This window comes from Oreochromis niloticus, linkage group LG19, assembly GCF_001858045.2.
Source record: "Oreochromis niloticus isolate F11D_XX linkage group LG19, O_niloticus_UMD_NMBU, whole genome shotgun sequence".
Taxonomy (NCBI): domain Eukaryota; kingdom Metazoa; phylum Chordata; class Actinopteri; order Cichliformes; family Cichlidae; genus Oreochromis; species Oreochromis niloticus.
Window position 1 is genome coordinate 9,522,996 of NC_031983.2, and position 15,163 is coordinate 9,538,158.

The 15,163-nt window shown below is 42.7% G+C and overlaps 1 protein-coding gene across 2 annotated transcripts; it reads left to right on the plus strand.

Annotated features, from left to right (window-relative positions):
• Positions 1-4,707: 4,707 nt before the first annotated feature.
• On the plus strand, positions 4,708-13,284 carry thbs1a (thrombospondin 1a). Of its 2 annotated transcripts, XM_005453265.4 has the most exons (22): positions 4,708-4,882; positions 4,984-5,067; positions 5,329-5,888; positions 5,999-6,077; positions 6,162-6,251; positions 6,346-6,455; positions 6,789-6,914; positions 7,302-7,398; positions 7,508-7,681; positions 7,771-7,947; positions 8,031-8,204; positions 8,292-8,572; positions 8,671-8,889; positions 8,998-9,105; positions 9,520-9,679; positions 9,778-9,896; positions 10,194-10,428; positions 10,538-10,765; positions 10,852-11,123; positions 11,220-11,317; positions 11,418-11,557; positions 11,653-13,284. In XM_005453265.4, the coding sequence occupies exons 2-22, from the start codon at positions 5,004-5,006 to the stop codon at positions 11,658-11,660; spliced, it is 3,519 nt and encodes a 1,172-aa protein (XP_005453322.1). In that variant the 5' UTR covers positions 4,708-4,882; positions 4,984-5,003; the 3' UTR covers positions 11,661-13,284.
• The last annotated feature ends 1,879 nt before the right edge of the window (positions 13,285-15,163 follow it).

The window sequence follows — 15,163 nt, forward strand, 5'->3', positions numbered from 1 at the left end:
TATCACAATAGGTTCAGTCCATTTTATTGGCTTCTGCATTTAAACCAGCTTCACCCTCAGCCTCCTCTTTCACCCAAACCAGGAAGGACTGGAGCGGCAGCCAGGTAACTCAAACAGAACAAATATAATTAATATAGCATATACCCATATAAAATAACAAACAATGCAAAAAAGAGTCTATGCCACCATTTGGACTATAGCTTAGTGCTGTTATGCATTACAGGTAAACTCAAAATATTAAATTGGCTAACTTATGATCACAGAAGCTTTAGAGCACAATGTAAACACAAGAGAAAAAGATAAAATTAATATTACACAAGTATTTCAATTGTGTGGTTGCATGCAGCCATCACACACACCCAAAGGTTCATTCAGCAATTCCATTCAATTCAATTCAGTTTTATTTATACAGCGCCAAATCACAACAACAGTTGCTTCAAGGTGCTTTATAATGTAAGGTAGACCCTACAATAATACATATAGAGAAAAACCCAACAATCATATGACCCCCTATGAGCAAGCACTTTGGCGACAGTGGGAAGGAAAAACTCCCTTTTAACAGGAAGAAACCTCCGGCAGAACCGGGCTCAGGGAGGGGCGGGGCCATCTGCTGCGACCGGTTGGGGAGAGAGAAGGAAGATGGGATAAAAGACGTGCTGTGGAAGAGAGCCAGAGATTAATAACAAGTATTCATTCACTTTCTTAGCCATGAATCGAACCTATTGCAGCTGGGTGACAGACACAACCGCACCACCACAATCCAGTTTTAGAATCACTCGTTAACTTAACATGCATACCTTTTGAATGTGTAAACCAGAAACCTGCAAAGACAAATTCACAGTCGCAGGAAAAACAGTTAAACACCACAAAGCGAGGCCCCAGGCTGGTGAACCAAAGCCTTCTTATTGAGCTGTGAGTGCTAACTACGGCAATAGCATGATTCCCTGTACTTTGACATTTTAAAAGCTATAGTCCTATAAGCTCATGCTTAGTGCTCCATCTGATGAACGCACGCTGTAAATGCTCTCAATCACTACTGATATTAACAGAATGTAGCAGATATGACTGGATCAGGTGGATTTGTTGTCGTAGCATTAAAACCTCCCAATTATATTTTTATACAGCTGCTTTAACCAACCTTAAGCTCACTGTGATGTAAAAGACTGGGATCATTTAAACCATGCTATTTTAGGTTGTGTTTAAGCTCTTTCCACCTATGGCAGCTCCACCAAACACCCTCGATTGTTAGCATTTTTCTTTGCTAGCTTAGCTACTTATTTTTCATACAAACATTTAAATAAGGTGACAGAGAACTTTTCTTTGATATAAACTTTATTTAAGGAAGTTGTTTTAGCAAACAGTGCTGTGGTTTTTGTATTTTTATAATATTAATACTTACAGTTTCCCCCAAGCTCCAAAGCTTAGCTAGGTAAGCTAGGTGAGAAGGCCTTTTATACAAGACATGCAGGAAATGGAAAAATTCAACAATGGACTGGATTCAGGAGACGTCACACTGGGATATGGGGACTGTGTGGAATTTGTTGACTGTAGTCCTGGTAGGGTATCTGGATTTATGTATTATTGTTTGTGTAACACTCCTGTCTTGTATCTGGTAGGCTAAACTATGTCTGTATATGCTCTTGTGAGTTAATTGCCAGGGAAGGCCAGTTATGTTAACCTAACTATAGTGTTTTTTGCTAATCTTTTTAGTTGACCTCATTTTGAGTTGAGCTACTATTGGATCCTTTATATCATTTTGGATGTGAATACTGTTATTTAACCTTTCTACTTGTGCCTTCCAACTAAAACCTCCTTTTGCAATAAAGCATATCTTATCTTTGTTTTATCATTTCTATTAGTTTTTCTTTCATTTTGTTACTCTTCACAAGTTGTCTTACTGTGCAGCGTGTGTGTCATCACTTCTCCTTTGTATATATAAAGCGCAGCTCTCGCTGTAGTTCCATAAGATTGACTGCGTTGCCATAGCGCTCTTCCTACCTTTGTATTCTGCTTTCCTGCGTCATTAGTTTTGATTTGTTTGACTGTTGGACTGCCTGTTGCCAGTGCAAGGCCTACAGTAACTACAGAGTAAGAATTTTCTGTTATATCGGTCTCTCTGCCTCACGTCTTTTTGAAACTTTGATTCATGCACGTTATGGAAACAGTGCTTGATCATTGATCATGATGAACTGATCTGATCTGAACTGATCATCAGCCTCCATGATAAACATTTGACACTGATAATATGTAGCAATCTGAGTATGACATCATCAGAGCACTAGTGCTAAGGGAAATGATTTGTCCTTCTGTGGTATATAATATCTATGAAATTCACACATAACAGGGTAACTGCTGCTGCTCATCACTTTATTATAAACAAACATGGAGTGCGTTAAGTGGTTTTCTCAGCGTTTAAATAAACACATATCTCTGTAGAAAAAAAAACTTCCTAGTGTTTTAAACAATAAATGCAGAAGTTATTTGGAACTCAGCTTGGTTTGGTGCACAAAAACAGATACATTTATCCAGTAAGGCAGAGATAAACTCAACAAAATGAGGTAGTTTTATCCATGTGGAAAAAGAGCAGATTAAACACAAACGAACACCCACCCACGGACACTGCTTCTGAGCACCCCCAGTTTTTAGAAACTGGCCTGGGAATACACTTGGAGTAAACACTTGCTATCTATGGGCCGTTTCCGTTTTGGCTCAGCTTACTGGGTATTCATCAGTACTTGCCCCGCGCTATGAGCTCACAGGTACGCCCACCAGTGAAATGTGTCCAGTCACACCTACATACGATATCTCCCAAATTCTTTTCCATGAAACCAGAGTCTCTTGTCCCACCTTAATCCCATTTCACATCCCCGAAGCCATTTTCCACTTCAATAGCAGTTTGACCTTTTAAAATCCACTGCTGCCTCATCACCTCCTGTAGACTTATGTTTCACTAAGGTGAGTAGTACACGCTGTAAATCCTGTATGTCACAGAAATGCCAGGGGGTTATAAAACTGTTGCATTCCTGCGGTATGTACACACTGGCCACAGAACAGGTATCCAGATGTGTCTCATCTCAATTAGAACTCCATAACCTATTTCTAGTCATCTGCTCTATTTTAGAATCAAAGTCTTCGCAGCACGCAAGACGCCTCAGCTCCCTCGCTTTTCCAGAAGCCTTTAATCTCTGTCATACTCTCGCTCTCTCTCCTCAACTTTCCTGTCTGCAAGAGTCTGCAAGAGTTAGCAGACAGTCATTTACAGTGAAAAACACCAAATGCAGCAAACTTTGAACAAGTCTCTGTGAAGAGGACTGTCTTTACTTGGTGGTGGCGTGGGAAAGACAAGAGAGACACAGGCACAAAGCTTTAACCTTTAACATGGTGGACAAAGTTGTTGTCTTAACAAACACTATTTTCATGATTTCACTTTATTTTTTTCTATTAGTATTAATCGCATTGTTGACCCTAAAATATTAGAAAGAAACCCTAACAATCACACAACGCTCCATGAGCAAGCACTTGGTGACAGTAGGAAGGAAAAACTCCCTTTAAACAGGAAGAAACCTGCAGCAGAACCAGACTCAGGGACTGGCAGCCATCTATGGTGACCGGCTGGAGGCGAGGGGAGGGAGGCAGGACAAAAGACATGCTGTGGAAGATAGATTAAATGCAAAATGGTGTACAAACGCATACGTCATATTTTATATGAATGCACTGGTAAATGCACCTAAATAATGGACAAAGGTGTTCAGCCACTTCTATAGACTAAAATCTGTCCAAACAAACATAATACTAACAACACGTCATAAAATACACTAGTTTAAAACAAAATAAAATGTGTTTTAGGGATTTTCTTCATGTAACATTATCAGATAGTTGCACATCCCTTTAACCCACAGTAAATATTTGCTTCTATTTTCTCCTAGAGAAAATATTCTGTCCTCGGTATCCTCAGCATTTACATTTTCCACTTTTTGTGCGTAGGTCACAAATGTATTGTATATTTAGTAATAAACTCTTTCCAAAAGTAAAACCACGCTTTTTCCTGGACACCCCTTTAAATATTTTGCTTTCCACACATCACTGGTACAAAGAAATTTAGACAAGATTCTTCCAGCATATCTCTCACTTCCCCTGACCAGTACACTGTGTTCGTTACTCAATGAGTCCCCTGGTGGCCACCAGAGTAATAACAAAAGAATAAGCAGGGAGACTTTTTTTTTTAGCCAGTAATGATGCCCTGCGCGTCAGGAATAAATATAGGCTCGCATTAATACGTGAGTGCAGGGTATGGAATATAATTTAATGTTTTATATGGCTTTTAAATCCATTCATAGCAGGTTTTGGATTACCAGTCTAGAAAGATTATTGGCCTTTGAATCATATTCAGTCATATTAATATATACTTTTCCCATCCGAAAATGGTATTTAAATGAAATTAAGACTATTTGACGAATAATTACTTTTATTTGACCGGAAACGGCCAAGTCTTGGCTTGAGCGCGTGGATGAAATACTTGTCCGATGATGGAAATTCTGCTCAGGAATGCATTTTTCCCTCCTCCGTGTGTGTGTGTGTGTGTGTGTGTCGGATATTCCTCTGACTGGCTGTGAGGTAACAAAATAAGTCCGTCCCTCTCTCTTCCGATTGGTCCAGAGTGGATTCAGGAATGTGCTTAAACTGGTTAAATAGCGCTTATATCCACCGGATAGGTCAGTAGAATAAGTGGAAGCATCAGAATAAACGGGAGCTCAAGCAGACTTTACTATCTACTGAGCTTCTGTTAGAGCTGAACGAGGAGAACAGGATAAATAATAGGAATAGCAAGGACTTTTTTTCTTCCTCTTTATCCAGCTTCCAGTAGTATTTTTTCTTTTTTAAGGTTTGTAAATAATTTTTAGACGATTATTTGATGTTTTATTAATGCACAGGATCTTGTCCGGATGTTTCCACTAACTGTTTGTTATTCTTTGGTTGCGATAGGGTTCACTTGAGGTTTCGAGATGATGCTGTGTGGCATCTTTTTGCTCTTGATGCTTTGGAGTTGTGAGGGCGCACGGCTGGCAGGTGAGAATGGAAAAACTGCCTGTTGTTGATTTTTTAAAGATCTTTTGTTTCATATTAAAACTGCAGGCAAATTGAAGGTGGTTTTCAGCTAATTCATTAAAGATAAAATTGATGCATTTACGTGTTTTTGGTTGTTGTTTTTACATGTAACGTTATCGTGTTATAGCCTATTCTTTTGTGGTTTTCTTTGTTTTCTGTGACCTGTTATGAGACACAAGGGGGAAAAAAAGTAAATGCTGCTTTTCTTTTCTTTGACCGCAGAGAGCCGGGATGATAACAGTGTGTATGACTTATTTGAATTGGCCCGGGTAAATAAGAGACACCATGGCGTGAGTATGGTCAAAGGACAAGACCCATACAGCCCTGCGTACAAGGTCCTGAACGCGAACCTGATCCCCCCCGTCCCCGACAGCTCCTTCAGGGACCTCCTCGACTCCATCCAAACAGAGCGGGGCTTCCTTCTCCTGGTCAACCTGAAGCAGTTCAAAAAAACCAGAGGCAGCCTTTTAACTGTTGAAAAAACCGACGGATCCGGGCCCATCTTCGAGATTATTTCCAACGGGAAGGCGAACACGCTGGATTTGGTGTACTCCACGGTTGACCAGCAGCAGGTCGTGTCTATCGATGAGGTCGATTTGGCCACCGGGCAATGGAAGAACATCACCCTGTTCGTTCAGGATGACCGGGCGCAACTTTTCGTCGGCTGTGAAGAGATCAGCGATTCAGAGTTGGAAGTGCCAATCCAGAAAGTTTTCTCCCAGGAGGTGGCAGACACAGCCAGACTCAGGATCGGAAAGGGAGCTCTAAAGGACAAATTTTTCGTAAGATGTGCTTTATTTTGGGGAAAAAAACCAGTAACAGTAATGATAAACCAAAATACCATTTAATGCACTATATTGTGTCTTTAAATATTTACGATTTCTTATTTCAGGGAGTACTCCAGAATGTGCGCTTTGTCTTTGGTACAACTCTGGATGCCATACTGAGAAATAAAGGATGCCAAACTGGAGGTAAGTCTTAAAAATGCATAAATAAAACATCAGTATAGTGTGCATACGATTAGACTTAGACTTCTCCCCTCTTCTCTCCTGAAGCTGCTCTAACTGATGTCATGACCTTGGATAATCCAGTCAATGGCTCAAGCCCTGCCATTAGGACCGATTACACTGGTCACAAAGCCAAAGGTAACACCTGTCTTCTCTAATAAATCAAATCTTTGTGGCAGGTATAAATTTAAAAGTGGAGATAATTCAATGAACTCCTCCTTCCCACGTCCAGATCTGCAGTCCGTCTGCGGCTTCTCCTGTGAAGACATTGCCAACATGTTTAATGAGCTCAAGGGACTCAATACGGTTGTTAGACAGCTGTCAAAGGAGCTCCAAAGAGTGGTAAGTGCAAAAGGCGATTAGGATCTTCTCTTTGTCATAACTCACTCCCTCTTTTCCCTCTCCGCTCCCTCTCCTCCTCTGCTTCCACTTAATGCATTCCCAGTGTGTAGCCACTTGTCGCTGTAATGACTTGTCCCCAGCCAAGTCCTTAATGAGACCCATGTGAATACACAAATATGTTTGGCTGTCAGCGGTATTTGCACTGCTTCGCTAAATTCAAGCGATGTCTTAATCACGGCATCGGTCAGTGATTCATTTGTACTGGAACCTTGGCAAAGTGAAAGTTTTCCATCCTTAGTAATTAACCCCCTTTCTGTCCCTCCTTCCCTCCAGGCTGAGGAAAGCAGTTCCATAATAAATTCTATGAATTTGCGCAAAGGAGTTTGCATCCACAACGGCATCATGCGCCAGGACAGAGATGAATGGACCGTCGATAGCTGCACCGAGTGCACTTGCCAGGTAGGCATCATCACACCTGCTGGAATGCCGGATTGGTCGGGGGGAAGCCATAGCCGAGCTTCCTCCGTCCCCGCTGCAGTAAAGTCATAATCCTGTTTACATTATCACCTGCCTTTATAATCACCTTGCTCCTGCCTGAAGGCTATCAACACTTTGTCTGAATGCATCAAGAGAGCAGCTTTTTCTGCTCGTGTTGTGTAATGACTTGGGTGTTCAGTGAGGATTATGTCTTGTAGCAACACAGTAGGAGTGTTATGTCGCTGATAAGATCACTCCATCGTGAAATATATCAATTAGGCTTGGAATAGCACCAGCAAAGCCTTGTTTTTTTCTCCCCTTCCTGCTAACTCATTATACTTGTACTAATTAATGTTTTCCTTTGTCCAGAACTCTGCTACCGTGTGTCGCAAAATCACCTGCCCTCTGATCCCATGCGCTAATGCCACCGTGCCCGACGGAGAGTGCTGCCCTCGCTGTGGAACACGTAGGTTTTTAATTTTTTCTGACTTTAATCAGATTTCCTTCCTCGATGACTTTCCAGCAAAGAAACAACCCCTCATGCCCAATCATTTATGCCTCCTCTCCCTCTACAGCAAGCGACTACGCAGAAGACGGCTGGTCCGCCTGGTCTGAGTGGACCCAGTGTTCTGTGACTTGCGGCCGTGGCATCCAGCAGCGCGGCCGCTCCTGCGACCGCATCAACAGCAAGTGTGAGGGCACCTCTGTGCAGACCCGTGACTGCTACCCACAAGAATGTGACAAACGCTGTAAGTCGCCAAACATTCTTAATGCTGACGTTGTTACAGTACATTTTCCCAGAACATGATGAATTAATGGCGTACACGTCCATTCACAGTCAAGCAGGATGGAGGCTGGAGCCACTGGTCACCCTGGTCTTCCTGCTCTGTGACCTGCGGTGAAGGGGTCATGACTCAAATTCGCCTCTGCAACTCCCCCACACCCCAGATGGGCGGCAAGGACTGCGAGGGAGAGGGACGTCACACCAAAGTCTGCAGGAAGTCGCCCTGTCCTAGTAAGTAAAATGCCACCATTGAATTATATATTGCATAATTACACAGGGCACAAAAAAAAACAATTTCTTTTTGTACGCCTTAGTCAATGGAGGCTGGGGACCTTGGTCACCTTGGGACACCTGCTCTGTTACCTGCGGTGGAGGGGTTCAGACCCGTAAACGTCTCTGCTCCGACCCTGCCCCCAAATATGGCGGAAAGGACTGTATCGGCGATGCTTCTGAATCTCAAATTTGCAACAAACAGGAGTGTCCTATTGGTGAGCATCTGAGCATATTACCCTAACGTAAACATGCAGCACAATTTAGAGCCTCGTTCTTAAGTTAGGAAATCTTTGTCTTTGCAGATGGCTGTCTCTCCAGCCCCTGCTTCCCAGGCACAAAGTGCACCAGCTTCCGAGACGGCTCATTCAAGTGTGGCAGGTGTCCATCCGGCTACACAGGGAACGGCATCACCTGCAAAGACATCGACGAATGCAAAGAGGTCCCCGATGCTTGCCATACTCATAACGGAGTCCACCGTTGTGAAAACACGGAGCCGGGTTACAACTGTCTTCCCTGTCCCCCGCGTTTCTCTGGTCCTCAGCCGTTTGGAAGAGGTGTGGCAGAGGCAACTGCTAAAAAACAGGTTTGGATTATTACTTAAATCTGTTTTGTTTCTGTTGTTGTTGATGCCTGGTTCACTAGCAGCTTGCATGTTTTTTAATCATCTGTAATTTTCCTTAGGTTTGCGTTCCTCGCAACCCTTGCAAGGACGGAAGCCACAACTGCCATAAAAATGCAAACTGCATCTACTTGGGTGTCTTCTCCGAGTCTATGTTCCGCTGTGAGTGCAAGCCAGGATATGCCGGGAATGGACGCATTTGCGGAGAGGACAGTGACCTGGATGGATGGCCCAACACTGACCTGCTGTGTGTGGAAAATGCCACTTATCACTGCAAGAAGGTACGCCAGACCCCACATGGACAAAAATACACAAAGGCCGTTATTATCCATGTGCACTCTATTATTGTGATGATTGCCTCCTGAACCTCTCCTTTTGTCTCTTTACAGGATAACTGCCCCAACCTTCCCAACTCCGGCCAGGAAGATCATGACAAAGATGGCCTGGGTGATGAATGTGACCACGATGATGACAATGATGGGATCCCCGATGATAGGGTGAGTAATCACGGCAGTTTCTTTTTTAGCCACGCTTTCCTCGGAGACCAGACATAGTAATCAGCTGCAGCCATCCTTCCTCTGGGCGGTAGAAATGCAAAGTCTTCGTGTTTATGTGCTTTCACCATAGAGTCAAAGTGGAAAGTAAGTAAGCAGATGAGTAGCGTAATATAATTTCTGCATAAACCCAGAATTGAGGACGACGTGGCTTGTTGCCCATAATTCTTAGTGTGGATTCGGAAAGTTGGGCAAGAAATATGCAGTGGTAAAAAAAAATCACCAGTGGAATATCACATTCCAGCTTAAGCAAGAAAAAAAGAAGTCTGGAAGAGGAAAGTTTTATTCCTATAAATATGGCTTCTCTGAGTCGTGACCCGTTTTAGTAATTAAACTGTGATCTTTCCATTACTTTAGGACAACTGTCCAAGAGTGTACAACCCCGCCCAGTATGATGCAGACAGGGATGATGTTGGTGATAGCTGTGACAACTGTGTACATGTAGCCAACACTGACCAAACAGACACTGATAACAACGGAGAGGGTGATGCCTGTGCTGTTGACATTGATGGTGATGGTAAGTTATTTCTCCATATTCGTTCTTTAATCTTTAAACAAAAAAAAGCATTTGCCCAGTTTGCGAAGGCTAAAAATTAAATCAAAATTGCTCAACAGGCATCCTGAATGAGAATGACAACTGCCCGTATGTCTACAACGTGGACCAGAGAGATACCGACAGGGACGGCGTTGGAGATCACTGCGATAACTGCCCTCTGGAGCACAATCCCGATCAGGTAACGTCATCTTTCACTTCTACTTCACTGCTGTGGGGACTTACAAGGTTAAATCACATCTGCTTTAATCAAGAGAGGAATGTGACAGCTCTAAAGAAAACGAGCACAGTGCTCCCTCTTCTCTTTTCTCTTCTTTTGTCTGGAGGGACATTGCTTGCATACCTGAAAACAAGGGTCTGCTTTTTAAAATCGCAACCAGGGCAGCGCCTCTCGTACTGAGGCTGATGAAAAACAGAGGAGGGAATTATGTGAAGTGAGTGCGAGGGTCTCATCAAAAAGGAATTTTGCTCTTTGCAGATCGACTCTGACTCGGATCGCGTGGGAGACAAGTGCGACAACAACCAGGACATTGACGAGGACGGTCACCAGAACAACTTGGATAACTGCCCCTACATTCCGAATGCGAACCAGGCAGACCACGACAAGGATGGCAAGGGTGACGCCTGCGACCATGATGATGACAATGATGGCATTCCAGATGACAAAGACAACTGCAGACTGGCCTTTAACCCTGATCAGGTGGACTCTGATGGTAAGGCCATCTCTCGGTTAACAGTCCTGTAAAACGCTGGTGCCTTGATTTTATAAATCTTTGTTTGTAGAGCATTTTTTTGATTTCCATGTATTTATTTTCCTTTCAGGTGATGGACGTGGTGATGTGTGCAAAGATGATTTTGACCAAGATAATGTTTTGGACATCCATGATGTATGCCCGGAAAACTTTGCCATCAGTGAAACCGACTTCCGCAGATTCCAGATGGTTCCTCTGGACCCCAAGGGTACCTCCCAGATCGACCCCAACTGGGTTGTCCGGCATCAGGGCAAGGAGCTGGTCCAGACTGTCAACTGCGACCCTGGCATTGCTGTCGGTATGTAACATATAGACAGACGTTTTGCTGCAATGGACACAAACTGGTAGCAAACTGATACTAACCCATCTTTTTTTAAAATTCAGGTTATGATGAGTTCAGCGCGGTGGACTTCAGTGGAACGTTCTTCATCAACACGGACAGAGACGATGACTACGCTGGTTTCGTGTTTGGCTACCAGTCCAGCTCGCGCTTCTACACAGTGATGTGGAAACAGATCACCCAGACGTACTGGTCCAACACACCCACGAGAGCTCAGGGCTACTCCGGCTTGTCAATCAAAGTGGTCAACTCCACCACAGGGCCCGGTGAGCACCTGAGGAACGCCCTGTGGCACACCGGAGACACCCCAGGACAGGTGAGCACAGCTGAACTGACTCAGAGTTCGAGGCGTAACTTAGTAAAAACGTTTGAGACTTTTCTCATTGTAACTTTTGCTAATTGTAACTTTTAGGTGCGCACTCTGTGGCACGACCCCAAGAATATTGGCTGGAAAGACTTCACTGCCTACAGATGGCATCTGACCCACAGACCCAAGACTGGACTTATCAGGTGAGACCAAAACCCCAGAAGAAGAAAAAAAAAGCTCTTTAATTCAGTTGCATAGTTTAAAACTTCTCCACCGCTCCACTGACTGTATTTTATTTTGTAGAGTGGTCATGTATGAAGGCAAGAGAATCATGGCTGACTCCGGAAACATCTACGACAAAACCTACGCCGGTGGGCGACTAGGCTTGTATGTCTTCTCTCAGGAGATGGTTTACTTCTCAGACCTCAAATACGAATGCAGAGGTAAGCACACATTTGAAGGTTAGATGTATTTGAAACCACTTACCATCGCCTGAAACTTTATCCCTAACATGCTTTCTATCTGCGACTCCTTTCAGATACATAATCGGAGCACAGAGCCTTTTAGAAGAATGTATCAGTATGAAACGAGACCTGGATCAACTTATTTAACTCCCTTTCCTTTGAGAAATATGCGTTGGCGGTATGAAGAGCAAGCGAGCTAACGTGAGGTGAGGTGACCTCAGGAGTCTAAGCCAAATGAAAGTAAATTCTGCACCACAGCACCAAACTCAAATTTTGAGCACGGCTCTGCTCAGAAGACGATTGGCTCTCTCACTCTGTTTGCTCTGATCTGCGTTGAAAGAGGGCCACATTTTATTGCTTTGCACACCTGAACTGTTGTCGGTATTCCTCTTTGGATGAGGGACCAAAGGGAAGAGTGTTTCTGTTTGTTTTTGTTGTTTTTTTAAGAAAAGATATTTTTGTGTATTAATATGCATCTGCTGTGGACTCAGATATACTTGTTTCAGTATGAAGAAAACAGTAGGAGAACTTTGTTAAGTTTGGAGGGTAAGATTACCCTTTGAAGGAACTCTTGAGGGACAATGGACAGTATGGACTGACTGTTACTATCAAAGAGAGTGAATGCTATGTGTGTTTGTGCATTTGTTCCACCTGATGAGCGCAGTTATTGAGATAACCGAGTCGAAATTTGATTTTAATTCCCTGTGACGGCCCCCTTTTTAAAGGCACGTGCGTGTATCCAAGGCACAAAGCTGGCCCGAAATATTCGTTTTCTCAGGAAAAGAGCACTAGAAGAAACATGGAGAGCACAATATTAAGGACAGCACAGGGCCCCGAGGCAGGCACGCTGCTTTGGAACAGTAATTATGAGCAAATATAACGTGGATAACTAATATGTGAGGGGCCAGTCTGTTTCCTAAGATTATTGTAAGTGTGACTGTTTATAGCTTTAACTGTTGCTCATTTTTCCACCTTTAAATGTCAGCAGCAACCCGTGAAATCAGGATCCTCTAAAGATTAAGAATGATTAACCTCGGACCAAAACCACAAAACAAAAAACATCAACAACACCATCTCTAAATATTCCACTTCTGCAGTGTGCATGGCTGGTGTGCCTGAGCTTGTGTGTACAATTTCTGACAATGGAAAACAAAAAGGAAACCCTTTATGTACAAATATTACCTCATTAGTTCTTTTTGTGCTGAGACCAGCAATACACGAGAATCACTTGTCTTATCAACAGAGTATAAATTGGTTGGCTTCTATTTTTTCTCTTTTTTTTTAAAGCAAGACTTTTACTATCATTTATATGCTGTATATAAGATATTTTTGTAGCAAAAGAAGCCCAAACGGGAACGTAAAGGATTAAAGAAATGTTGCCTTGACTGTGTTTTGCGATATGTATTTGTGCCATCTTGATAAATTATTCTGATTGTTTTATGTTGAGGGTATTTCATTTTGTGTAGATATATGCTATTTAAATAATTTATCTAGAAGCGTAGCCTCATATGGAAGCGTTTCTGTCTGTATAAACTTATTTGCACACTGACACGAGGATGTCTTTGTCATTTTGGTTTTTGTATGTCTTTTTTTTTAATATTAGTGAAGCTTTTCTATAAACATTTGTACTTTAATTTTTACCCAAAGTGCTGTTTTTTTACTCCTACTTGTTATTTTATAATGTAAAGTGAACATTAAACTCTCTAGAAAAAAGTTCCAAAGGTTCTTGGTGTCTTTTTGGGCAAACAAACAGTTAAATACTTGATAACCTAAGCGTCTCTCGTTGTGATTTTTGAACTTCATATCTAATTCAACTAAGGTCTTCTTAGAAAAGCAAAGAGAGCCAAGTCATGCTGTGTCAAACAACTGGAATCCATTAGTTGGGTCTAGTGAATCCTCTGAGAAAGGGAGTATCCTTGGGAGTCAACAGCAGCAAAACCCAACATGAAATATAACCTATTTAAGCAGCACATCGATACAGATATGGCCACACATCGCATTGCTTCACTACCACTGGACAGGTAGACATAAGGAATTTAGCCCTCCAGAGTAATAAAGGTACTAACTTTAAGGGATATGGACTTAAGTTATGGCTGTGTGCCACTTTTGCCAGTAAGAACTTGCAATGAAATCCCATACTTTTCATAAAAAACATCTAAATATAACCTGTCAAAAGTCAAGATGACTTCCTATCCATAGACCAGCTCTATAGCGTGCTAGCTGCTGTGCTGTAAGACACCGCAGCAGTATATAACTGCAAACCTAAATATGACTGCTAATTTAAATCTTTCTTGGGGTCAGAAAGAGCTGGAATGTGCGCCAGTGAGGGTCCCGCCAGAAAACCCAGACTTTCTCAGTGTGCCGCAGGTCTCTTTACATTAGCACTGACCTCATTCTTGCCATAATGAGCTCACTGTTTTTCCATTACCCTAAATGAGCAGTTTATCTTACTCTTCTGAAAATATACTGTGTCAGTTACACACATTATTTGTATACTGGAGACAAATACGCTACATATGCTGTGATTAATGACATGAATTGCACATGTATGACAAATAAAAGTTTAAATAAGAAGTTTTAATCTAGTCCCATCAGTTAGAAAAGCCTTTAGGTTTGGGAAAACAGTGACGCAGGGTCCACCCTGTTTGGAAAGTGTCCTTGGAGGTTCACCTGGCTGATTCCAGTGTAGAGGAATGTGAGATAATTCCTGCCGTTTAGACGAGGTCAGAATGTGGGGGTAAGGTGAAGAGTGAGACGAACAGGCCTATAGGTGTCCAGTGCAAGGGGAGTAAAAAGGCAGGGCCTTTGGGCTGAGGCTGAACCAGGTGCGGATTAGCTCCTAAGATTTTGCATGCACGGAGCACATAAGGAACAACGTCAAGGGCTTCCAGAGGTCTCTCAAACAAACCAAAACTCGTAATTCTTAAAGCTGCCAATCTTTTGTCAGGGTGAACCAGTTATGTAAATGACAACTGAGCTCGAAAGAGGTCACACAGGGTCCCATTTCAGAAGATCTCGCTAACCCATCCGCTCTGTAGGAGATCACCTACAGAGCCAGGAATGAGCGGAATGCTTGGAGCTGAGCTACAGCCGACTATCACCGCCGTAGAGCACACATCCTCCCTTCTCATTAGCAGCAACGTTGGATGTCTGACCACACATTACTAACACAGACGTTCTATATTTTGTCGGAAAAAGCTTTAATGCACGGCAGCGCTCAGAGTTCACCCCCACAGACCCGCTGCTATAAGCTGATGTTTATGTGTGCATTAGAACATTCTGCGGCTACAGCACCCGGTTATTAGATTTAATGACAGCGATTTTCTGTTCTGATCTATGATACTTTGGTTAATAGAAAGCATGGCCCTGCTGCTCTGTTTCCTCATGCAGACATATAAACACAAATAAAAACCGTGTTATAATCGAGCTACATGTCCAAAACATGCAGACCAATTAGGATAAAAAAAACCAAACAGTTCCCATCCTAAATTAACCAAATTTGAAAACTATAATTTTTCCACTTTTAACACATTGTAAATAAAATATCTGGCAGTTTATGCTGCTATACACTGATCAGCTGCAACA